The sequence below is a fragment of the Chiloscyllium plagiosum genome, chromosome 42 (assembly GCF_004010195.1).
Source record: "Chiloscyllium plagiosum isolate BGI_BamShark_2017 chromosome 42, ASM401019v2, whole genome shotgun sequence".
Taxonomy (NCBI): Eukaryota; Metazoa; Chordata; class Chondrichthyes; order Orectolobiformes; family Hemiscylliidae; genus Chiloscyllium; species Chiloscyllium plagiosum.
In genome coordinates, this window is record NC_057751.1 from 9,723,204 (window position 1) to 9,750,429 (window position 27,226).

Below are 27,226 nucleotides of genomic sequence, written 5' to 3' on the forward strand. Positions count from 1 at the left end.
TGGTTTTAAAACTCCAGAAATCGTGTGTGATCACAGGTCAGATGTTTGTGTGGAATTTGTTATTGTGTGTGAAAATATGACTTGATCAAAAGCTGTTGGCATACTGAAACAGGAATGTTCTCCTTTTAACACAGATTCCAAATTCTAATCTATCAGAACAACACAGATGGCAAACGCCAGGCGAAGAGAGGCAGAAGGCCAATTTTTAAAAAATCAAACAAACAAACCTGAATGAAAGCACAGAATAAAGTGAAAGGAGACAGGAAGGAAGGTTTGATCAGATCTTGTGATGATAAAGCCAAAACAGCACTCTGCTGTCTTTAAAGATTCTAGTTTCTCATGGTCCCAACTGAATGAATAAAAGTAGTTGCTGGGAAGAGAAAGGTAAAATTCAAAGAGTAAGTATAAATATTAAGACATTTTTATCCAGGATTACAGTGTTATAGAGCTACGGTCATTTTCCCTCAGTTAACCTATGCGGATGTAAATATCTGAACATCATCTACTTATGGGCACTTTTTGTCAGTATCAAAAGATGGACAACTTTCAACAGAGTTGGTCACATTGTGAGGTTTTTTCTGAGACAGCAGATGCCACAACTATTTAAAGGTTACGAATCTCCAGTTGCCGACTTTGTGCACATTGTGGTAGATTCTGCTGTTGTCCAAATATGACCATGGACCAGAACAAAAGCCAGAGATTGAATTTTAAAGCTTTCCCCCATTCTGAGGGAAAATGGTATTATACCACCTCAGCAGCAACTAATTCATGTTCTGGTTATTTCACCACAGTGGAGATTGAGTGATGTTTCCAGAAAGAAGTGAGACAAAATTGATGCAATAAATCCAGAACAGAAAGCAAAACAACATTTTGTGCAGAGATTTTGAGAGACTGAGTAGGACTGAGCATAGTGATTTAGCTTGTGATCAAATGAGCATTTATGAATAGATTATGTAAGACATTGGAGAATGAAGACAAGGAGATTGTGGGATTTGGACAACTGTTTGTCTGGAAAAGAAACATCAACTAGAATTCCATAATGTCTTGCCATTGCTTGCAATGGGCCTTGGGTTTGCACTCTAGGGTAGGGAAACAATGGACACTGGTACTCTCACTGTCAGTGCAGTTAAGACATAAGTTAAGTGCATCTATCTCTGTCTGCTAGTTGGACAATATCTAATCTTTGCATCACAGGCTATTCCATTGTGCAATCATACAGGTTGATCTCCATTTTCATTCCTGCATCAAATGGTATGGGAGACAAAAATCACATCGGTGAGGAGAGGTTTTGCCACATTATGTGGAATGGCATGTACATTAATGAAAGTGGATTTCATTGTTGACCTGTGTGCTATCTTGAAGCTCTGGTATATTCTGTGCACCATATGAGGTCACTCACACTCAATCACTTTACACTGTCTTCTTTGAGACAGATTTGGAGTAAAGAGGATCTCACTGAATTCACATTGTTGAGATGAGGCACCTGACACTCAGATGTTGGAAGTGAGTCTCATTTTATTTCCTTCTGGCACACTCTGCACTTCCATATTTGAGTGAGACAGATTTCCAGGACTTTTGCAAATTGGTGATGGTTGACGTCCTGGAATGACAATTTATTTGTATTGATTTGTTTCAAAGCCTGACAACCAACTACAAGGCGAAGTCAGGAGTGCGTTGGAATAGCCCCCACTTATCTGGATGAGTGCAGCTTCTGAAGAGACCATCACCACTCAGCAACACCATATCCACAAACATTCACTTTCTCCACCACTGATGCATAGTGGTAGCAGTTCACCATTTTCAAGATGCAATGGAGTCACTGACGCTTCTTAAGCAGCACCTTCCAAACCCCATGTCCACTGCTATCTATGAGGACAAGAGCAGTAGATATGTGGGAACATGATCACTTCCGAGTTTGCTTCAAACTCACTCAGTAATGTGACTTGGAAATATATCACCATTGCTCCATTACCATTGTGTTAGAATCTTGGAGCTCTCTCTTAAACAGCATTCTGGATACTCCTACCCATTTGGCACTGCAATTCAAGAAGGCAGTTTATCACCACCTTCCCCCACCCCAGCCCCCAACCTTCTCAAGCACAAATAGGGATTGACAATAGGTGATGGCCCATGAAGTGAAGCACAATCCCACAAATTAATGAAAAGACTTGGAAGGTAGTAGACTTGATATCGGGGTGTAAATTTCATCTTGATTAATTCCACATAACCCTATGTGCCAGTATCTCAGCTCAGTGCTCAGCTTAGATTGATTCAATGCTGAGCTTTCTGCAGTGTGACATTAGTAGGTTCGACTCTTTCAATTCAATTGTGCATGTTTCAAACTCCTTGTGGTGAAGAAATATACCAAGGCTCCTCATAGAGCATCTTCATGACAGCATCTTGGGCAGGAATGCTGTTTGATCCTGGAACAGATTGCAGAAGAACATGATCCTGTCTTTATCCACTGTGGGAATTCAAGTTTCCAGTCAGGCCGTTGACTAATGATCAGAAGTAAGAGTTGCCCTTACTTAATCCAACATTTCTCAGACAAATTGTCATCCAATTTTTGCCTTCCTCACTGAAATCGGTTCACTCAACATATTGCAGATGGAAGCCAGGACCATTGAGTATTGTATGGGTCTTTGAGCCACCTGGGAGCTTCATAAATTAGCTTCAATCAGAGATGTTAAGTGAAATATTGATACATCCTATCACATTGCATATGTTTCAGCATTGCCTCTCAAAATGGAATTACAGAACCAGTTCAGCTGTGCTGTATACTTAAAATGTAACATGAATGTGTTCTGTACATTTAAGAACACAATTGGACCCATAGAAATATACTCTACATGTTTCTCGTAAACTGTGTATGCCCTTGCTGCCTTGAGCAATAGATACATAAAGATGTGACCAACATCTCTGTAAAAGTACTTGCACTTTCTTATTGTAACATGGTCTCTTATCCCACTGAAATGCAAGTCCTGGTCTGGGATCATTTTTGATATGAAAAGAACCAATATGAAAGGTGGCACTTGCAATGCAGGTGTTTCACTGCACGACTGCAGGGGAGAGCACTATGTACCCTATGGTGAGTTAACACTTTCGACTTGATATCACAATGTGACGACAGGATATAACCACAAGCTGCAATACACTGTAAAAGCAGAGGACACGACAGTGCTGTGACAGAATGTACACTCATGGTACCTAAAAGAGCAACCGTTCCCTCAAATAAAGTACTGCATGTTAGGCTAATCAATAAAATCAGACCCTACGTGACTTGGGTGATATATTAGCATGGATGGATTAGCTAGGACAACATTTCCATGATGGCTACATGTAATTGGTGGTAAGTCACAAAGGTCAGCGTTGGAGCAACAATTACTTCCAATATAAATGGCTTGAATGAGGGAAATTAATGTACTGTTGTCATAGTGACAAATGACCAAAGAAGTGGTGGTAAGGCAAGTGGTGAGTCTGACAGAAAGAGACCACACAGACAAGTAATTGGGCCAAAACTCAGCCGGTGGATTTAATGTGGAAAAAAATGGCATGTTATGCACTTCAGCAAGAAGAGCAGAGAACTGAAAATTATTTCAATTTAGAAAGGCTGTAGCACAGATGAATTTGGGGGTCTTTGTCCATGAGTCAAAGAAGATAACATCCAAATTCAGCAGCCAATAGGGAAGACATTTGTTTCAAAGGGAATTAAATATGAAAATAGGCAAGTCTGGCCAAAACTATACAAGGCACAGGTTACACCACAGCTGGAATACTTGGAACACTGTGGTCTTCTTATCTAAGGAAAAATATGCTGGCATTGGATGCAGTCCAGAGAAAATTCAGTAATTTCATCCCAAAAGTGGAGGGACTGTAGGAGGAGGAGGGGTATGGTAAATTTTGCTCATTCATTCGAGTTGAGAAGAATGAGAGGTGACCTGTCCAAACATATAAGATTGTCATGGGGCTTGATCATGTCGATGTGGTGTGTTTTTCCCCATGTGGGAAAGTCTCGAACCAGAGGGCATAATCTTGGAGTCAGGGGTCATTGAGTTAGGACAAAAATGAGAAGGAATTTCTTCTCTCAGACTTTGACAACCATCTGATGAAGGAACAGCACTCCGAAAGCTAGTGCTTTCAAATAAACATGTTGGACATAACCTGATGTCATATGATTTTCTTTAACCTTCTTTCAGAGGGTCGTGAACCCGTGAAAGTCTTTAACACAGAGGGCTGTGGAGGCTGGATGGTTGAGGAAATTCAAGACTGGGAAAGGGTTTTAATCAGAAATAGAATCAAAGACTTCAGGGACAAAGGTGGAAAGTGGAATTGAGGATAATCAGATCAATCGGGATCTTGTTGAATGATCTGGAAAATGTGGCAGCCTCTGAGGAGTGAAAAAGAATTTCATCAGGTCCCCTAGTGAACATAGAAATAAAGAGATGAATGTGAAAAAAAGGTCAAAGAGAGAAATGGAAAAGCGGTGCAAAATTTCAAAGTGGGCACTGGAAGAAAAGTGGCACTGAATCGAATACAACAGTACTAATAAAGTCAAAAAACTAAATGCACTGGAAAATGTTGGAGCGATTCAGGAGGTCTGATCCCATTAATCAGAACTTCCTAAACCATACCTTGTAATTTTGTTCCCACCAGCAAGGTTGAAGACTTTAACTAATTTATAAGGCAATTTCATGTGCAGTATTGCCTCTTGGTCTTGAGCGTTGTTTGACATAATCGGACAGTTACCTGAATGTGCATCCCTCACTTTGACCTTTCTGCTTGCTCAGTGCTACCATCAGCAAGTCACATATTTTCGTCTTCCGATTTTCTTGGGCAGGTGGGATAGAAACCCAAAGGAAACCTGCAGTTTGCAATTGTATGCCTCCAAAGAGTGCATCCAGAAAATTAGTCCTAATATGTGAGTCAGACGTAATCATCTCTGTCTTTATCCTGTTCCCAATGTCCTCATTCAATCTCAGCAGCTTGGGTTGAGCTCTGTGCCTTCAAGACAAGGATGGTTCCAAACTGGAAGCGGAATACTTGTAATGCTGGAAATATATGGGTATTTGTCGCCTTTCCTTGTGTCCTCAAATCCTGAGGTATAACCGGGACTGGGGTAGATGGCAGTGAGTTGGGACCCCGGCCGAGTGCGGCTGTAAGGTTCTGCTTGTCGCTCGATGCGAGGAACATCGGCACAAGCGAACTGCCAACAGGAGATTTCTCTCGCACTGTGAGGTGAGGGTGGATGTGGGTGTGCTCGCCATCCTGCTGCGGTCTCCCTGCTGTGTTTGATCCCCGCCCCCTTCAGGCGCTGCTCTGACTCTCCGACTTGTCAACCAGAGAGGCGTGCAGCGAGCTGAAGCCAGTGTCCTCTGCGGCTCCTCACGCACTTGGCCTTGAGTGGGAAAGGAAGAGGAAGACTCCGGGCTTCTCGGAACGTTCGCTTGAAGTCGGGCTTCGGGTCGGGACGGGGAGGAAGCGTGCAGGAGCTGTCTGATCCAGGCAGCTGGGCCTTGTGCTTGTGTTTCTGGCAGAGGGACTCCCTGGAGTTTATCCGTGTCAGTTTGCACGGTGCAAGGCGCGGACTTGCTGCTGGAAGGGAGGGAAGCCGCCGAAATTCAGCCTTTCCCCCGGCTCCCTGGACACCCCACCTCGTCCCATCTGCATTTCTGCGGCCGAGATCTGTATCCGGGACCATTGATGCACCCTTTCCAGTGGTGTAACGGTGAGGATCGCCCAACATGTCTCTCTTTCTTTTTTAAATTTCGATTTTTCTGACTGATATTTCAGGGTTTGTGGATCTCTGGTCCGACGGAGCTCGGGGCTGTTGGGAGGGTCATCCGGAAAGAGAAAGCCTGAGCTGCCGAAAACAATGAGATGAACGAAGCAGCAGAGCCAGCGGTCAGCCATCACCAGACGGCAGGCTGCTTGCTTTGTCTGCCGTCTCTCCCGCACACCACAGCCGCCTGGCCCCCGGGTCAAGGGAGACACAGCCCGTCTGGAGCCTCCCGCTCAAGCTCATCAGCCGCACTGCAGCGTCCCCGGGCTCGGGGACAGGTCGGTGACTGGGCTTTCAGGTCAATGGAACGGATAATTCCCGGGGTTTAAAGGTGTGGGAAAGTGGGGTTGTTTCAGAGAAGGAACAATGCGAGGTGTGGACTGGATGTCGTTTTGGTTCAGTAATGCAGGCGGGATGGGGAAGGGGTTCCGAATTACTGGCGTACAGAGCGCTGGGGTCAGGGGCTGGAGAAGAGGGAACGCAAGTTAGAGAAGGGTAGTGTTTCTAAAAATACCACCGAAGCAAATGTCAATTTAAGGGGCACTGCGCAGAGAAAGATTTTGCGAAAGAATGTATATGTATATTGGGGAAAAGAATCTCAATGCAATGTTTGCTGATGTGTTACATGTGTCTTAAAACCGAAGAAAATGCTGTACATTAGTATCACTCACTCAAAATTGCATTGCATGAAGAGTGAGGCCGGGCCGGGGCAGAAACTGGGGATGATTCAGAGGATTGTACAGTGAAACATATTGAATCCCGGCACAGAAATAGGTTTCTCGACTAATCTGACGAATGCCAGTGTTCATACTACACATAGGCCTCTTATTACTCCTGTACTCCTTCCTGTCCTGTTCCCACATCCCTCAATTTCCTTCTGTCTTATGTACCCATCAAGGCTCCCCTGACAGACTTGAAGCATTCTGTGCGTCACTGGATTCCATATTCTCACCTCTCAGCAAATAACGTAGGGATATTCCTCCGAAAACCTCACTTCTTTGTGAGAGGCTTTCTTGTATTTATACCTGTCGTTCACCCAGAATGGAAACACTCGTTCAAAGATACGATTTTGAAGAACTCGAGCCTTGAGACGGGAGCCCAAACCTGATCAATGCTGCCTGATAGTTTCATCCTATCAAATCTTGTGATGCCCTTGTCAATTTTTGCTCACTTTCTTTAATGCTTCAATGATGCTTGTGTAGCATGAAGACCAGAACTAGACACAACACATTACTTGCAATCCAACGAGGAAAATTTAACATAGCCTCTGTTGCTGATGTGATCTATTCTTCAAGAAATGAATATTTGCCCTGTATTTGCACTGCTATGGTTTTAAAAACTTATGATTTATTTTTCTGATTGACAGGAAATAGTTGATGCCAAAACATTGAATGTATTCAATAGGGGGCTCAATACAGCACTTGGGGCGTAGGGGATCAAAGGTTATGGGGAGAAAGCAGGATTAGGCTATTGAGTTGGACTATCAGCAATGGTGGTGATGAATGGTGGAACAGGTCAAAGGGCCGAAAGACCTCCTCCTATCTTCTCATGCTTCTATATCTTTCTTCCTGTATCCCTATTTTGTTTCTTGTCTTTCAAGCAACAAATGGCTTCCTTCACCCTCCTATTAAAGAGAACCACCTCCCATTTTCCGATAGTGAATATCATTTTCCATTTAGTTGCTGACTCTGCAAGCCTGTTGATTATTTTCATATTCACCTGCAAATAATTACAAGCTCCTTTTTTCTTCTTTTGTGGGATGTGGGCATTTCTGGCATGAGCAGCTTTTATTATCGATCCTAAATTGCTTAGGTAGTGAACTGTCTCTGACTCCTGGAGTGGGACTACAATCACCTCAGAAACAGAAAGTCCCACTGATCTGAAGTAGTTATTACCTTCCTTCCTAATTCTGTCCGCAGGCTCAAAAAACCAAAATGCGGCATCATCAGTTCATGACTTACTTCACTCCGTCCTCTTTTCATGTTGAATAGTATCCTGCACCACAGGTCCTGACTCTTCATTGAGATTTTTGGATTGTTCGTAATTGTCTATTCATCGCTGAAGTGGAGGCAGGACAGAACTGCCTTCACTGGACTTTGCTTAAAGTTGGAAATATCAGTCAGATCTGCTGTTTCTGAATACCCCTGATGGAAATTAAATGTACAGTATGTGGACATGGCTGGGTTTTTTCTTGTTGACTTTCCTGCATAATTCATGAAATAGGCAGTAAGCAATAGTCCCTTCAAGAGAACGGGGGAAAAATATGCATGGAGGGATTATGGGGCAAAATAGGCATACAATCCAGCTAAAATCAACAAACAGACAAGGTAGGGAAACAAAAGCTTTGAACCAAAGAATTTGTGTTAACCAGTGATTCTCATTTCTGTTTCTGTCACTTTCCAGGATGTTTCTGTGGCTTGGGGTTGATTTACTCGAATAAATCGTGCACAATGCCACCAATAACCTTTCAGGATCTTCCATTGAACATCTACATGGTTATATTCGGTACTGGAATTTTTGTCTTCGTGCTGAGTCTGATATTCTGCTGTTATTTTATCAGGTAACTTCCACCCCACTCTTTGCGCTTTTTGCTCTTTCTTTTTCTGTAAGTTATTTTTGTACTTGTTAAGGTATGTAATGTTGGTGCTGGGTAACAGCGAGTTCAGTATCAAACTTCATTTAAGGTTCATTGCCTCAATGTATTTGTCGCCAGAACAATATTCTTACTGCACCAATGACAATTTTCCAGTTCCTGCATCAGCCGTCCAGAGATTGCTGAATTAGGAACAGTTGTAACTGGTTTTGTCTATACATCCCAGAGGTGAGAGGCCAGTGCTTGCTTCTTGAATTGCTGCCAAACTATGATTTGTATTGCTTCCCCTGCAGTTCTTTCCTGAGCTCACTCTGTGTAAGCGTGTGTGGTGTTGCCGATCGTTATCTTTACTGGTTAGGATTCAGTGCCCTTCTTCTGAAAGTTGTATTCTGACCCCATGAGGATAGAAAACAATGCAGCTCCCTTGAGACAAAGTGTATTTATATTCTGAGGGCAGGCAAAGCAGAAATACTCAGCAAATAGATGGTCAGGAAACGACCATTGTGTTTATAAGAAAAGGCTGTTCGGACAGCTGCTGTTAACTCCCTGTGGTGCAGAACCTAAAAATGCAGAGGAAGAATTGAAGGGAAGGAACGCATCACTGCTCCATCATTTCATGTTTCACTTTCAAATTTAGACAGTGAGCTGTAAATGCACATTCTCGGTGCCCATAGTGCACCAGAGTAGAACTGGGACTCCCTTGGGTAGATATCAACAGATTGATGAATGTCTTTCCATCACTTGCTTGATGGACAACAACAATAATACTTAACCTAAATTGAGCCTTGCGTGTAATAAAGCATCCAATGCTTGACAGGAACAAAATTTGAAATTTGGGTACATGACAACATGATAAACGGTACAAAAAATGAATCATGTGGTTTGCTTGCTTTTGTAAGTAAAGTTGAAGATACCAAGAGGAAAGAAGTAAAACAAACAAAACAGAAATTACTGGAAAAACTCAGCAGGTCTGGCAGTGTCTGTGCAGACAAATCAGAGTTAACATTTTGGGTCATAGAATCATAGAGTCATAGAGACATAAAGATGTACAGTACGGAAACAGACCCTTGGGTCCAACCCGTCCATGCCGACCAGATATCCCAACCCAATCTCGTCCCACCTGCCAGCACCCGTTCTATTCATATACCATCCAGATGCCTTTTAAATGTCGAGTGACTCTTCCTCAGAACTGATGGTAGTGAGGAAAAAGTTGTTTTTCATGCAGAAAATAGGTTTGGAGGGGTGGTAAGGAGTAAACGATAGGTGGAGGTAGAACTCAAGGATAAAGAAGAACAGTTGGACAAAGGAGTCGATAACAATCAGCCAAGAAGAATGAACATCTTATAATGGGGACTATTAATGGCCAAAAATGGGTTGCATGTATTAGAAGACCATGTGATAACAAGGCCTGGTGTGTAGCGGTTGGGGTAAGGGCATGGCAGAAGGTGCCTCAAGCCCTAAAATTGTTGAAGTCGATATTGAGTCCAGAAGGCTGTCGAGTTCCCAAGCAGAAAATGAGGTGTTGTTCTTCCAGTTTGGGCTGAGCTTCACTGGAGGACTGCAGCAAACCTGAAACACCAATGTTGGCCAGGGAACAAGGTGGTGTGTTGAAGGGACAGGCAACTGGAATCTCAGGTTCTCTTTTGCGGACAGAATGTAGGTGTTCTGCGGAGTGCTCATCGAGTCGACACTTTGTCTGCCCAATGTTGAGGAAACCATGTTGTGAGCAACAAATGCAGTAGACTATATTGTGTGAAGTGCAGGTAAAGAGCTGCTTCACCTGTTTTTGATTTTGATTTCCAGCATTCACAATTCTTTCAGCTGAAAAAAAAATACCATTTGTCTTTCCTCCTATCCTCATTTCTGAAGATTGGGCCATTGTATTGGAATGGCCCACGCTTAAGGGCAAAATACTGCAATGATTTGCCACTGCCTTTCCCAGAATAGCTGGCCAGAAGACATCCCCACTTTGATCATTTGCCATTAGGCATATTGAAAAGCGTTAAAGGCTGACAATTAACACGTACAGCCATATTATGAATGGCATACTGAACTTCAAGACCTCTGGAGGTAATGCTTGCTGTGAACAATTTATAATCAGCAATAACTTAAAAGTAGCAATCCCATCTCTCAGTAAGAAGCTTTTGAGTTCAAAAGTTCTTCAGAAACTTGAATGCAAAACGGAGTTTGATATTTCAATGCAACACCACAGACATTTGTTTTCTTTATTCATTCATGGCTCGGCAGCATTTATTGCCCATTTCTAATTGCTCAGAGGGCAGTTAAGAGTCAACCGCTGTGCTGTGGGTCTGGAGTCACGTGGAGGTCAGACCAGGTGAGGATGGCAGTTTCCTTCCCAAAAGGACATTTATGAACTGGATAGGTTTTTCCACCAATCAACAATGGATTCATGGTCATCATTAGACTTTTAATTCCAAATATTTACTGAATTCATATTCCACCATCTGTCTTGGCAAGAATCGAACCCAAGTCCCCAGAACATTATCTGGGTCTCAGGTTTAACCATCCAGTAATAATACCACTAGGCCATTGCCTCCCTGGTTGCACAGTCAGAGGTGTCAGTTACAGATGAGAGGCTAAACTGATAACTTGCCCAGCAAAAAGGAGTTCAGCCTGCCTCCTGGCTTATATTTAACCCTAAACAAACATTATCGAGGCTGCTTCTCTCATCATTTATCTCATTGTCACTTTTGGGAGTTGGTTGTATGCAAGTTGGTTGCTGTATTTACTACATTACAATAGAAAGGACATTTCAGCAAGTACTTGGTTGACTAGGAACCATGTAAGGTCTTTCAGTCACCAGTTGATTTTCATGGCAGAGGCAGGTAGTGGGAATATCCTGTGGAAAAAAATCAATGAAGAGAAGATCTCACACTATGTTTCATAATATCTTGACTTGGACTAATTATTTTTGGGAACGATGTTAAACGTGTTGAATGGATGCCAACATCATTTCCCAAGATGTGACACAAGGGACTGAAGAGTTTAATTATAAGGATTTATTATAAACTCTGTATTATAGATCTGATAAAGTTATTAAGAATTATGAACAATTTAACTGGTTGCTAAGTGGCAGCCAGACAATGTAAATTTGACCCTTGCTAAAAGGAAGAAAGAAAAAGTTGAGAAATTTATTTTTCATGCTGATGGTTGTGAAGGCATGGGCTTTAGCAAAAATGTGATGGAAGGACAACCCATAATAGCTTCGACAAAAAAGAAAAAGTAGTTGGTTTGGAGCTACAGCATATGGATCGAGCAGGGAAATGGGAGAGAGTGCAGAACTGCTGTAGAGAGTTAGATACCATGAACTGAATAATCTTCTGTACAGTAAAATTCCATTATTCATGGCACACTCAGTAACAAACCGTTTTTATGTTGTGATTTTTTTTCCTGTATAAAAACTTTTCAAGGAATTTTATGGGAGAGTTAGCAAACAAAATTGGCTTGAGGTGTAAGGACAGTTGACCAAAAGCTCAGTCAAAAAGGAAGGTTTCAAAAAGGGGCTGAAAGGACCAGAAATAAGTCATGAGACAAAGGGGTTTCGGAATGGAATTGCAGACCAGAGAACCAAGGCTGCTAGTGATGCGTTGATCTAAAATTGAAAATGTACGAGAAGCCAGAATTGGAAGAGCACAGAGACCTCAAAGACAGCTTGGGCTGGAGAAGGCGATAGTAATTAAGAGGTTTTAATTCTGTGTCTTTGTACGTGAACCATGTAAACATCAAATCAGTGAGACCCGAGTGATAAAATAAGCAAATTGGAATGGGCTCAGTTCAGGCGCTAGAGAAACATTATAATTTTTCTGAGGCAAGCACTGGATCAGGCTGTGACCAATTGCACTTGATCATAGTGCCAAAAGTAGCCATTGTGTACTGTGTTTCTAATCCTAGTAGTGGTAGTGCCACCATTTCCTGACATTTGCAAATAAACACTTACCTCTGAATCCACATCTTTTCTTCATGGATTATTGTTTTTCCTGTGTCTCGCCTGGGAACTTGATGTACAGGCCTGTCAAGGTGCCGGAAACTTGGAACACATCCTGCAAATTATAGTCAGCTTCCTGGAGCAAACAATTGGGCGAAAGGCAGCAGGCAGCTATCAAATTTTCAGGGCTATTTTGAGCATTTTTGGCAGAAGGTACAGCTTGCTGCTGAACGAATGCGTTTACCTCACACTTAACCTTACACTTAACCCCCTTCACACAGCCACAGCATTTGAAAGCTGAGCTTTGACTTCAGACAATGTGAAATTCACATCTGAAATCTCGAAGCAGGATGAGATCTCTCCATTTCATAGTCATTGAGTCACACAGCATAGAAAGAGACCCTTCGGACCAACCAGTCCATGCCAAACGTCGTCACACCTGCCTGCTCCAGGCCCATATCACTTCAAACCTTTCCTGTTCATGTACTTAGCCAAATGTCTTTTAAATGTTGGAATGATACTCACATCCACCACTTGCTCTGGAAGTTCATTCCACATGCGAACCACCCTCTGTATAAAACATTTGCCCTTCATGTCTTTTTTAAAATTTCTCCTCTCACCTTAAAAATGTGTCCCCTTGTCTTAAATCTCCCATCCTCGGGAAAAGACAACTACCATAAACTCTACCAATACGTCTCATTATTTTATAAACTTCTATCAGGTCACCTCTCAAACTCCTATGCTCCAGCAAATAAGTCTCAGCCTATCCAGCCTTTCTTTATAACTTAAACCTTCCGTACTTGGTGGTATCCTGATAAATTTCTTCTGAAACCTCTTCAGCTTAATAATATCCTTCCTAGAATTGGCCAACCAGAATTGGACACAATTTTCCAGAAGAAGCCTTACTATGTCCCTGTGCAACCTCAACATGGCTTCCCAATTCCTATACTCACAAGACTGAGCAGTGAAGGCAAGCATACCAAACACCTTTTTAACCACCCTGGCTATATGTGACGCATGCTTCAAAGAAGTATGTACCTGAACCCTGAGGTCCTTCTGTTCTACAACACACCCAAGGCCCTACCCCTGTATGTTGTACTAAAATGCATTTTATACTGAGTTGAAGATCCCCAGCTGGATTACTGTTCATGCCCTCAGAATTAAGGTGGCCTGAACCTTCCCCATTTTCCAGATTTAGATCTTTTCAGGGTGGTAGCGCTTGCTGACTGACAATGGAACATGCTTCCTTCTGCACAATGTAAAGGCCTGCAGAAGCTTACAGGGTCAGCATAGCAACAGTTCTGAAATCTGATTGATCACATCAAAGGATAATGTTGAGATTTGCAGAGGGACGGAAACCGGTCTGCCTAGTTCAGCAAAAGCAGCTTTTTGTGCTTCTCCAGAATGGTAGACACATTAGAATTTGATGTGACCAAATTTACAGGACATGATGGAAAGAGCAGAAGGATGGAACACATTGACAGCTCCTTTACAGAGCCAACTGAAGCCCGATGGCCTCCTTCTGTATGAGATGTTTCTCTGGAGGTTGCACTTGTTATATTTCTTCTCAAAAATGTACTTGGGATCTTAGTGTCATTGACATGGTCACTATTTATTGTACATTCCTGGTGCAATCTGTGAACTGAAAATGTGTTGCTGGAAAAGCGCAGCAGGTCAGGCAACATCCAAGGAACAGGAGAATCGACGTTTCGGGCATATGCCCGAAACGTCGATTCTCCTGTTCCTTGGATGCTGCCTGACCTGCTGTGCTTTTCCAGCAACACATTTTCAGCTCTGATCTCCAGCATCTGCAGTCCTCATTTTCTCCTCACAATCTGTGAACTAATTTGTCGATCCTGCAGTTTTGTTTTTGAAGATGAAATTCCAGTATTTTGATCCAGCAACAATGACGGAATGATGATTATATTTTCAAGTCAGCATTGTGTGACTTGAAGGGGATCTTGTAGATGGTAGTGTTCCCGTACATCCACTGCCCTTATTTCTGCAGGTGGTAGAAGTCAGAGACTTAGAAGGAGTTGCCAAATGAGCCTTTGATTTGATTGGATTTGTAATATTATTGTTTCATGTACCGAGATACAATGAAAAGTGATGTCTTGCATGCTACCAAGACAAATCATACCTTGCATAAGTACATCAGGCTGATAGAACAGAATGCAGAATATATTGCTACAGCTCCAGAGAAAGTGCAGAGAAAGATCAACTCTAACACGAAAGGTCCTTTCATAAGTCTGATAACCACGGGGAAGAAGTTGTTCTTCAATCTATTGGTATGTTTTGAAATTTTTGTAGCTTCTGCCAAATGGAGGAGGGCAGAAGAGAGTATAACCAGAGTGGGAGGGATCTTTGATTATGTTGGCTGCTTTCCTGAAGCAGTGGGAAGTGTAGAAAATGCTTGAGAGTTGCCTTGAGAAATTGCTGAATGTCAGCTTGTATATCTTCTTTGTTGGTGGTCCTTCTGTTAAGGATGACTTGTTTGTGTTCTGAGGGTAGGGTGGGTTCTGTGGTGGTGAAATGGTCCAAACCTGGAGCCTCATAATGTGCCACAGTGGGGCATGCAGTCTTCAATGAGGTGGGTCATTAGGATGCTCTTGATTCTATACACTTTTCTGCTGCTCCTGTTTAGCCTCCATGATCTCCACTCAGTGAAGGTTGAAGTGGTTGGTGCCTTCATAGCTGGTCAATCTCCAGTTTGTGTGTTCTTGCGCAAGCGATTCCCACATATTAGAGGGGTTGTTGCATTTGTTGAGAGAAGCATTCAGGGTGTACTTGTTGTGGTTTCTCTGCCCTCTTCTTGATGTTGCCAGTGCAAAGCTCGGAGTAGAGCGTTTAGCTAGGGTGTCTATGAATAATGTAGCCTCGCCCATAGCAGCTGGTTGTGTATAATCACTGCCTTGATACTGGGATGTTGGCCTTGCAAAGGAAACTCACATTGACCTATCCTGCCAGTGGATTTCCAGAATTTGTAATGGCAGTGCTGGTGATAACACCAGGACATGAGGAATCTCAAAGAACATAGAACAGTATGGCATAGAGCATTGCAGTGCAGTACATGCCCTTCGGCCCTCGATATTATGCCACCCTTTTATCCTAGTGGAAGATTAGTCTGACCTACATACCCTTCCTTGTACTATCCTCTATGTGCCTATCCAAGAGTCGCTCAAATGTCCCTAATATATCTGACTCTACTATCACTGCTGGCAGTGCATTCCACGCACCCACCACTCTCTGTGTAAAGAGAGTGACATCTTCCCTACACCTTTCTCCTGTCACCTTAAAAGTATGCCCTCTTGTGATAGACATTTCCATCATGAGAAAAAGTCTCTGGCTATCCATTCTATCTATGCCTCTCAACATATTGTATGCCTCTATCTAGTCACCTCTCATCCTTCTTTGCTCCAAAGAGAAAAGCCCTCAACCTTTCTTCATAAGACATGCCCCCCAGTCCAGGCAGCATCCTGTAAATCTGCTCCGCACCCTCTCTAAAGGTTCCACATCCTTCCTATAATGAGGCAACCAGAACTGAACACAATCTTCCAAGCGTGGTCTCACCAGGATTCTATAGAGCTGCAGCATAACCTCGTGGCTCTTAAAGTAAATCCCTCTGCTAACAAAGGCCAACACACCATTCGTCTTCTTAGCAACCCTATCAAGCTGGGTGGGAACTTTGAGGGATGTATGGACATGGACCCAAAGATCCTGCTGTTCCTCCACACTGCAAGAATCCTGCCTTTAATCCTGTATTCTGCATTCAGATTCGACCACCCAAAGTGAATGATTTCACACTTTTCCAGCTGAACTCCATCTGCCACTCATCAGTTCAGTTCTGCATCCTAATAATGTCCCATTGCAACCTACAACAGCTCTCCACACTATCCACAACTCCACCAACCTTTGTGTCATCAGCAAACTTACTAACTTACCCTTTCACTTCCTCATCCAAGTCATTTATAAAAATCACAAAGAGCAGAGGTCCCAGAACAGATCCCTGCAGAATACCACCGAGCTCCAGGCTGAATACTTTCCATCTAACACCACCCTCTGTCTTCTGTGGACCAGCCAATTCTGCATCCAGACAGCCAAATTTCCCAGTTCCCATGCCTCCTTATTTTCCGAATGAGCCGACTGTGGGGAACATTATCAAACGCCTTGCTAAAATCCATGTATACCACATCCACTGCTCTACCTTCATCAATGCATTTTGTCACATCCTTAAAGAGTTCAATAAGGTTTGTGAGACATGACCTGCCCCTCACAAAACCATGCTGACTATCTCTACTCAAACTATGGGTTTCTAAGTAATCATACATCCTGTCTCACAGAATCCTCTCCAATACTTTGCCAACCACTGTCGTAAGACTGACCAGTCTATAATTCCCAGGATTATCCTGATTCCCTTTCTTGAACAAGGGAATAACGTTTGCCAACCCTCAATCATCTTGCACTACTCCAGTGGACAGTGAGGATGCAAAGATCATCGCCAAAGGTACAGCAATCTCTTCCCTCGCTTCCTGTAGTAACCTTGGGTATATCCCATATGTCCCAGAGTATTTATCTATCCTTATGTTTATCAAAATCCATGTTTCTGATTCATGCAGGAAGATCGGGACTATAGCTGTTGTGTACAATGTGAGTCTTGTGCTGATGAACAAAACATTTGAAGTCTGAGACCTCAAATCCAGCATTAATGTCACACTGTCGATTGCATACACTACAGCCACTGTCCATTGGTCGAAAGGATGAATATTTTAAGTTGCTGAATAGGGTGCTGATCAAGCTGGCTGCTTCATTTTGTGTGGTGTCAAACCTCTTCAATATTGGTTACCTGTTCCTATCCAAGCAAATGGAGAGTATTCCATCAAACCAAAGACTTGTGTTTCTGGACAGGCTTTCAGAGTAAGCAGTTGAGTTAGTTACCACAGAATTGTCAGTCTAGTGCTTGCTTTGTTTGGTCACCATGTTTATGTGGCAGGGTCAGTTGAATTTCTGATCACTGATAACGAGTTTGTTGACAATAGGAAATTCAACACTTGTAATGCTGTTGAAGAAAGATGTTTCAATTCTCTCTTGTTAAAGATACTCATTACATGGTAATGTTGCTTGCCACTTACCAGCCAAAGCTTCAGTGTTGTCCATGTGTTGCTGCGTGGAACACAGACTGCTTCAACATCAATTTAAATTATACTAAGCATTTTTCAATCATCCAATCAAGATTTTCATTTCTCAGCTTATGTTGGAGACAACATGTTGGGTGGCACGGTGGCACAGTGGTTAGCACTGCTGCCTCACAGCGCCAGAGATCCGGGTTCAACTCCCGCCTTAGGCGACTCTCTGTGTGGAGTTTGCACATTCTCCCCGTGTCTGCGTGGGTTTCCTCCAGGTGCTCCGGTTTCCTCCCACAATCCAAAAATGTGCAGGTTAGGTGAATTGGCCATGCTAAATTGCCCGTAGTGTTAGGTGAAGGGGTAAATGTAGGAGTATGGGTCAAGGTGGTATACGCTTCGGCGGGTCGGTGTGGACTTGTTGGGCCGAACGGCCTGTTTCCACACTGTAAATAATCTAATCTAATCTAAAAAAAACAAGGTTGTTCAAGCAGTTGGAAATCATTCGGCCAAGAAAACTACTTTGAGGACCTCTTCCAGTAATCTTGGAACTGAGATGATTGGCTTTCTGCAATCACAAGAATCTTCATTTGGTCTTGGTATGACTTCAACCAATGGAAGGTTTTATCTGATTCATGATGACTTCAGTTTTGCTCGGGTTCGTCAGATATAGATATGACAGCAACAACAGTGGCTGGGAGTAAACTGCAAAAATGACAACTGAATATGCAAACAACTCAGTACTGCAACAAATTTAATTATTCTGTTGGGAAGGGAGGATAAGGGGAATCAACAGCACATAAAAATCTTCATTGATTTGGTGTTCACTTGACTGACTTGCTTCTTATGAGTGCAAAGACAAAAAGTGCAATGTTCTCATGAATGCTGAGCCTATCTTCAATACGTTTATTGGCTTTTCTCCCCAGAATCTGATGAGTTTCTTGCTTACAGTGATAAAGATGTCTCAGGTTTGGACACCCTGTTCCAACTCTTCATACTCTGCACCTCAAAACCAACCAACTTACAGTTCTACAACATTGTCATCTGCGTTCTGCTGCTGAAACCCTCTTCAATACTTTCAAGTATTCCAAAGTATTGCTCGCTACATGCCCATTCTCCATTCTTTATGAACTTCAGCTCATCCAAAATGATGCTATCTATATCTTGTCCCTCATTCAGCCCATTTTTTACCTTTCATCTTTCATGAAAAGTGGATGTCATTGATATATACAGTATTTGTCGCCTATCCCAAATTACTTTGAACTGAGTGGCTTGCTAGGCCATTTCAGAAGGCAATTAAAAGTTAACCATATTATCAAACCACATCCTTCTCCAGTCTGCAATCACATGGAGGCCAGACCAGGTAAGAATGGCAGACTTCCTTTCCTGATGAACATCAATAAACCAGATTGGTTTATATCAAAATTGACACTAGTTAACATTGTCCCTATTACTGAGGCAAAATTCTACCAGCTGCCATGGTGGGATTTAAACCCCTGTTCCAAAAGCATTCATCTGGAGCTCTGGATTACTACTGTAGAAACATTACCACCGTGTTGCCATTTCTTTCTAACTTAATGCTTCTACTTCAAATAAACTTATTGGACGATGACCTGGGGTTGTGTGATTTTTAACTTTGTCCACCCCAGTCCAACACCAGCACCCCCACATCATTACTTAATACCTATATGTCCGCTGACTGACACTGCCGCCCAGTCCCAAAGACCTCGACTTCTTGGTCAAATCTTGATGGATTTTGCCCATCCTGATCTTCACCTATTACCCATCACCAAACCCTCACCTTTTCCGACTTTCACTTCTTCGTAATCATTTTTGATCATTCCACCTCCATATCTGTTTTGTTTCAAAGTTGACTTATTTGCTGACTTCCGTTCTGTCAAGAGCCTAGGACATTTTACCAAGTTGATGGGCCAGAAATTTGAGTTGCTTTTGATGTTACCTTCCCTCCTGGCATTTTGTGAATAGCGTTCTCTTTGAATAAACGTACAAGAAGGACTCTTGGGTGTCATGAGGTGTGGCAAAGTACTAAGCAGACAACAACAATGGGAAAAGAGTTGAATACACCATGCAATCGTATTCCTTCAGAGGCTTTTTAAGGGTAATTGCCTGTAAGGTTGCACGTGATGATGTATGCTATTTTCTGGGCTTTGATCACGAAGCTTTGAAGCACAAAGGCACTGAACATTGTACATGTAACTGATTTGCTTGGTTTCATTGTTCTGGTCAAGTCATCAACTTGGTGTTTGCTGCTCTGAGAGACTAGGTGTGTTGTCATGAAAGACTGACACATATCAATATCATTTTTAGAGTACGGAGTTTAAAATAGTGGCATACATGTTGAGTATTTTTATGCAGGGTTGATTAAAAAAATAACTTGGTCAGACAGTCCTTCTGCAGTCTTCAAAGTGACCTAATTCAATATGTGTCAGAAAGCTGGGACTCCCTGGAGTGCTCATGCAAAGTTGTTTTTACTATGTTGGTTTATGATAGATTAGATCACATAGAATACAGGGAGAACTAGCTATTTCAATACAGACTGGCTCGAAGGTAGAACACAGAGGGTGGTGGTGGATGGTTGTTTTTCAGACTGAAGGTATGTGACCAGTGGTGTGCCACAAGGATCGTTGCTGGGTCCACAGCTATTTGTCATTTATACAAATGATTTGGATGTGAACATAGGAGGTATAGGAAGTAAGTTTGCAGATGACACCCAAATTGGACGTACCGTGGACAACGAAGAAGGTTTCCTCAGAGTACATGGGATCTTGGGCCAATGGGCTGAGAAGTGGCAGATGGAGTTTAACTTGGATAAATGTGAGGTGCTGCATTTTGAAAAGGTAAATCAGGACAGGGCTCATACACTTAATGGTAAGGACCTAGGGAGTGTTGCTGAACAAAGAGACCTTGGAGTGCAGGTTCATCGCTCCTTGAAAGTAGAGTCTCAGGTACATAGGATAGTGAAGAAGGCATTTGGTATGCTTTCCTTTATTGGTCAGAACATTGAGTATCGGAGTTGGGAGGTCATGTTGCAGCTGTACAGGACATTGGTTAGACCACTTTTGGAATATTATGTGCAATTCTGGTCTCCCTCCTATAGGAAGGCTGTTGTGAAACTTGAAGGGGTTCAGAAAAGATTTACAAGGATGTTGCCAGAGTTGGAGGATTTGAGCTGACGGGAGAAGCTGAATAGGTTGGGGCTGTTTTCCCTGGAGCATCAGAGGCTGAGGGGTTAAAAACCTTAGAGAGGTTTTTAAAATAATGAGTGGCATGGATAGGGTAAATAGACAAGGCCATTCCCAGAACTAGACAGCATCGATTTAGGGTGAGAGAGGAAAGATTTAAAAGGGACCTAAGGGACAACTTTGTCATGCAGAGGGTGGTAAATGTATGGAATGAGGTGCCAGAGGAAGTGGTGGAGGCTGGTACAATTACAACATTTCAAAGGCATTTGGATGGGTATATGAATAGGAAGGGTTTAGAGGAATAAAGACCAAATGCTGGCAAATGAGACTACATTAATTTAGGATATCTGGTTGGCATGGATCAGTTGGATGGAAGATTCTGTTTCCGTGCTGTGCATTTCTATGAATCTATCTCTATGACAGGATGTGTGAACTCTACATTGAAGGCCTTTTCCTGCTTTTGGCTGAACATAATTGAGCATTGCTGTTAGCTTCGAAAATCTGGAGATTAAAAGTTTTAGCTAGTTTGGAGGAGACTAGATGGGTCAGAAGCAAATTCAGTTTTCACTTTGAGAAAGACAGTCAGAGGAGTTCAAAAACCATACAGTTAGCTCAGCATAAAAGTTTAGTTTGTGAGACTCCAAAATCAGGAATATTTGGTTTAAGATCTACAGATTACAACAGTTTGAGAAAGTCCACATTCTAAGTTTTGTAAGCATTCGTGTCAGAAGATTTCACAGTCTACTAGAAGGAATGAGAAAGAATCACTGGTGTCAAACTTAAAGATTTGATGGAGAGGGCAATTTCTCAGGGTTTGAGTCTCGGTTACACATGGCATCAGGAAAGAGGATGGCATTTGATTTTGCTGTGTGTTTTCAGATCTTTCAAACAGGGTTTTATATTCAGCTTGATTTTTTTCATCTTCCATTTTTGCAATAAACTTTTGTTAATGGAACTCTTGAGCCTCATATGAATGTTTCAGTAAGTGTCCACCATGTTAACTAAATTGTTAGTTTCAAATTTATGTATGAAGGCAGATTTTTTTCTGAAATCTGACTTGTCCTATAGTATCATTGCTTGAGAGTATAATAATGTATAGGATCACTGTTTGGTCCCGGCTTCACTGACCCTCTGATCTGCTCTGTTTAGGTCCCTCCATTTATCCACTTTGAACAGTACATTCTGTCTTTTCTCTACCTGCATCAGGAATTTGTCAGTATGAGAATCAGCAAGTAAAGGATCCCCATCCTCTGCAGGAAGACTCTGCCCTGTGAGCAAATAATGTTCCATGCTGTGGCCTTGTTTACAAGATGTTGTGTTTTTCTAAGCTGCTGTAAAAATGCACAAGTCCTGGTTAGAGGTGTGGAAAATAATATTCTGGGTTTCAGATTTTTTTTCTACATACATTTTGTACTAGTGCTGCCTGCCTCAATGAAAAATAATAACTTACTTTGTTTAAGTTACACACACAGTTCATAGACACCAAAATGCCACAGCACATTGTTTGAAATGAAATAACTGAGTAAAAGAACCTGTTGCAATGTAGGTGCAAAGACATGAATATGTATTTGTTCATCACAAATAGACATCGTGTTCAACCATGTGTTTGCAAGTCCATGGCTGTAATTTGTTTTCACATGATCTGAATGAATATGTGGCAGTAGATGTTGACACTCCCTTGTACTGGATCCTATTTCTCAAAGATGCTGCAGTTTAGAGATTGCAACTTGTGTTAAGATGTGATCACTCCACAACCAGCCTCAATGTGGAGAGTGTCCAATTCCCAACAGAACTGTCGGGGCAGTCATGTTAGTTCTTCTGCTGGTTGACGAAATAGTGTTTCAGCTTCTTCTGATCTGAGTAACTAATCATCTGCCTGTTTCCTTTCAGTAAACTCCGACACCAAGCGCACAATGAGAAATACGGATACAAAGAGGTAAATAGAAAAAAAAATGACATTGATCATAGGAACCAAGGAGAAGGAGGAGGAAGTTTGGCCCTTCAAACCTGCTCTGCTACTTGATTAGGCTGTGGCTTACCTGGGATGTGGTCTCAATCCCACTTAACTGTCTGCCCCTGTAACGCTTAACTCCCTTGCCAATCAAAAAGTTAATAAATTCACTGACTCAGCCTCCACTCTTCTCTGTGGAAGACAATTTCAAAGACTTGACTGGTCTCTGAGAGAAGATGTTTCCCTTCATCTACATCTTATTTTAAACTGTATTCCGTGGTTCATGTCTCCCCCAGAACAGGAAACACCTTCCAAGTATTCTCCCTGTTCAGTTCAATCAGGATTGGTTGTGAAAGGAAATTCAGATATTCACGGGCACTAAATCAAAACAAATATAAGATAGCATCAAACTTCAAAATGTATTGCCTGAGCCTCAGATCTAGCTCAGACTGTCTCCCAGTTGGGAGGTTTTGCATCCATATTTGTCATGTTCCAAAATCGAGGAAAAGGAAGACGGAGGCTAAAATTACACTCCTTTTTTTTTCCCCCCAACAACCATCAACATCATTTGATGAGACATGAACCTCTGGATTGCCTCAAACTCATTAGCACTGCTGATGATTGTGACTTTCAAAAAGGAAGAGTGGGCAGGGAGTCTATGCAAATATTCCTTAGTGCTTGACGGTATACCAGTGCAGTACACATCACGCATTTCATTGACCTCAACTCAGGTCATAACCAGACTGATGCAACAGAAAAGCTTGGAAGAGGAGGAGGCAATATAGCCCCTGAAGATTGCTCCATGAATCAATAACGTCATTTACCTCAACTCCACCTATCTACCTGGTCACTGTATTCCTTTGTTCCTTAGTGTCCAAAGATGTATCCATGTTTTGCTCTGAAGTATTCCACGAGTGAGCATCCACAACACTCGGGGATAAAAATCCAAATTTCACATCCTCTAAGTCCTAAACATTTGGTCAATTGTTTTAAGACTCTGCTCTCGTATGTTAGTCTACAGTCTGAGGAAAATTCTCCCCTTTGAAGTCCTCTCTAGAATTCTTTTTAGTTTTTAACAAGATGTCTCCAACTTTCACTCCAGAAGATTTTGGTCCACTCTACTTGTTCTGTCCTGCTCAGACAACCTCTCCATCTCAGAATCAACCCAGTGAACCTTTGTTGCATCACCTTAAAGGAAAGTAGATTTTGATTTTTGGTAAAAAAGATTAAAACTAACCTTTTAGATAATTAAATCACAACAGGAAGAACTCTGTCTCTCTGTGGCAACAAGAAAACCTCCTTGCCCCCTGTGGAAAACTCTGCAAACCACAGGGCTATGTGGGGATCATCTCCCCAAACAGGTGTCCATAGACTGATATGACCTGGGATAAGTGGCTGGTCATGCTCATGACTTAAATATGTGGATGTATGATGCTATAATGCAGGAGAAGCTGTAGACTTGTACCTGGGACTCAATGGATTGGTGGTCTGGTATTTGGAATAGCTTTCTCACTGTGAACGTGTTTTTTTTCTTTTACTATCTCTTCAGGTTATAACAAGAGGTGATGCTAAAAAGCTGAATTTACATGGGGTAAGTCATAAATCTTTATCTGGAAGCAAACACTGAGTTCTGCTGTATTTGGATGATGATTGCAGGACACCATGTTGAACATGTCTATTTTCATTGAGTTCTCATATGTGAAATGAAACCTCAATGTTTTGCTTATTCCACAGCAGACATGCGCTGTGTGCCTTGAGGATTTCAAGATTAAAGAGGAGTTGGGAGTGTTACCATGTCAACATGCCTTTCACAGAAAGTGAGTAACATTTGAGTCAAGCTGTAGTTCTGTTTTTCTCCAGTGAAATGTTGTTGTGAGCTCTGAGCAGCAAACAGGCCATCACGACAGCACAGAGATGGAAACCAGACAGAACAGCAATGTATTACAGGCAAGAAAGAGCAATGATATGTTGCAGCTCATAAGAAGTTAGTCTGATTTCAAATCTGATTAATGCAGTAAATTTGAGTCAATTGCTGATGTTTATGCTGATGACTGAATGACTGCTGACACCAATGCACTGTTTCCACTGCTTCCCCCCTCTCCAGTGTTGGACTGCTTGGACCCAGTGTTTCATTCCGTACATTGTCATAATGTTTTTGTTGACTTTCTTTGTTCAGTTCCACACTTAGTAACAGTGTTTTATTCAATGCAACACTGTATTATCTGCAGACAATGTTGTATTTTGTACAGTGTTCCTTCTGCATGCCCAGTGACTATGCTGCAAAAATAGTTAATTGACTGTGAAATGCATTGAGAGGTCCAGAAGACATGATCTAAACAAAAGCCTTTTTTGAACGCAGTATTTTGCCTGGCCTAACAGTGAACTACTGAAGTCCAGTGCTTCACACTGTACAGTTGTTTGACCGTGTACAATATTGTGTCAAATACAGTACAGCACTGTTTCTCTGCAATGTTTCACTAGGAGCAATGGGAGACTGCTTGTACACAATATATTCCTCTGTAACATGTGTCACTTACATATTTGGTTTCTGCTTCTTTCCTGTCCTCTAGATGCTTGGTGAAATGGCTGGAAATTCGCTGTGTCTGTCCAATGTGTAACAAACCTATTGCTGGAGCACCTGAGCAACAGCAAGCAATTGGCACACTCCTGGATGAACTTGTTTGATGCATTTTAAACTTCATACTGACAGCAGAATCTCGGAATAGCCAAGAATCAAGAGTTTTCTGGATTTTTTTTTTAAATTGTGATTGACTGCTGATGAAGCCAGTGAGAGTGTGAGAGGTTCTGAGCTGAAGAGTGCCACAGCAATGATGTGGCTGGAGTAAACATTGGCATTGTGTATGATTGGGAAACCTGTCTTCTGAAAGCCCCTTCAACACATCTGCTGAGGAACAGAGCAACTTCCAGACTTGCCGCTCAGGTCTGAGTTCCTTCATACTCAACAGCATTGTGCTTGGTTGATCAGGGCATTGCTGAGCCATACAAACCAGATGGTTCCCCCCTCCCGTTCATGATCTGTGGTAACCTGGCAGATCTCATCTGGTCCAAAATCTCGGGCTGCTGAAATTGGGCACTGCCACCCAATGAGAGAGGGCTCACACTTTTTGATGGGTATTCTATCATCCCCAAAGATATTGGTGAAAGTGTGGACAGGCAGATCTGTCATGCCCTCCAGAGCTAGAAATTGTGCCAAGTCTGATTTTCGTTCCAAGTGGAGAACTGGCCCTCTGCATGTGTCATAAGTTACCATGCAACAGCCATGTGAAATTGAACCTCATTGTGAATTGGGTTTTCAGAGGAAATGGGAAACATTTGCTTAGAGGCCCAAGTGCTGAACTGTTCTCAAACCAGCCAAAATCAATATAGATAGACTTGCACTGGGGCGCACTGTACTTCTAAAACCCTGCTACATGGATGCTCATTCATCCACCCTTCTGCATACAGATTGGAAATTCACCTGAAATATACCCATTCACATGGAGTCAAACTCTGTGGATCCAGCGAATCTGTGTTTCTCTGACGATAATTATCCAGGAATACTGTCACAGCATTACAGGTTCCCATATCTGTGAGCTCTGATGGGCCAGAGGAAAATTTTTGTTACCCATTCACTCAATTTAATCATGTGTGTTGAGCTGTTGTCAAAAGTCATGCAATATTGCAGAACTACATGGAGCCTGATGATTCAGAAATAAGCCATCACCAGCTCACCCTTTGAACTAAAGACGTATCTCCCTTCTCTAAACTTTTTCCAATAAACTGACCATCAAGCAACAAGGGACATTGAGTTAAAGGTCTCAGTCCAAGACTGTTTCAGGGAATGGAGCTGTTATACTGGTGTGTCTGGAAGTGCTACTCTGGGCTCAGGATGGGAACATGCTGTTAGAATAGAACTGACAGAGAGTTTCACTTTGCAGTTCACTGCAACATGGGACTCTGTGAGGGTTCTCTGATTATCGTGCTAAATATTGCACGTTTTTGTTATTTACTGGGCACGACTGTTTTTGTACAGATTTTAACTAAGTGCTTTGAATCCATTCCTTCCTTTAAGAAGGATTTTCTTTTATTGTAAAATACTTTTAATAAAAATATGCCTTCACCGAATCATGCTTGAGTGTTTTTTTGGACGAACTGTACAGTGTTACAGAAGGAAGACGGACAGACAAAGCAAATCAGCTTCAGTATTACTGTATGAGCAACTCACTCAAAATAAAATCTTTGAAGACCCTCAAAATTGACCCCAATGGTTCCTTACCAAACTTTTTGAATCCCAGACTCTGCAAATAATCAATTCTCAACATTGTTTTTTGCTGAAACAAAAGACTTCGCAATTTATTAACAATCCAATAACTTTAACAGCAAAATTAAACAACAAAGTAATATAACTGATGTGTGTTCAAACCCAATAACCTTTGTTTTCAGCCCCATTCACATAAAAGACTGACGGACAAACAAATACCATTTAGGAATAAATAGAACAAACTTACTTAAGCAGTTTTCACAACATGTTGTTCCACAGGCATATGAGATTGCTTCCTGGTTCATTTTCTCTAAATGTCAATCAGGGCTCCCTTTCAGTTCACTCAGAATAAGTCAATGATACATATAACTTT

The 27,226-nt window shown here is 42.1% G+C and overlaps 1 protein-coding gene across 4 annotated transcripts; it reads left to right on the forward strand.

Annotated features, from left to right (window-relative positions):
* The first annotated feature begins 216 nt into the window (after nt 1-216).
* rnf122 (ring finger protein 122) lies at nt 217-26,715 on the forward strand. 4 transcript variants are annotated; one of them, XM_043681343.1, is made up of 6 exons: nt 217-398; nt 8,183-8,339; nt 22,532-22,577; nt 24,142-24,183; nt 24,327-24,409; nt 25,163-26,715. In XM_043681343.1, exons 2-6 carry the CDS (start codon nt 8,230-8,232, stop codon nt 25,275-25,277), a joined length of 396 nt encoding a protein of 131 aa, XP_043537278.1. In that variant the 5' UTR covers nt 217-398; nt 8,183-8,229; the 3' UTR covers nt 25,278-26,715. The 4 variants fall into 4 exon arrangements, with proteins under 4 accessions (XP_043537278.1, XP_043537277.1, XP_043537276.1 ...); XM_043681342.1 differs by lacking the exon at nt 217-398 and adding an exon at nt 4,731-5,725 and having other exon boundaries at nt 24,330-24,409; XM_043681341.1 differs by lacking the exon at nt 217-398 and adding an exon at nt 4,735-5,725.
* The last annotated feature ends 511 nt before the right edge of the window (nt 26,716-27,226 follow it).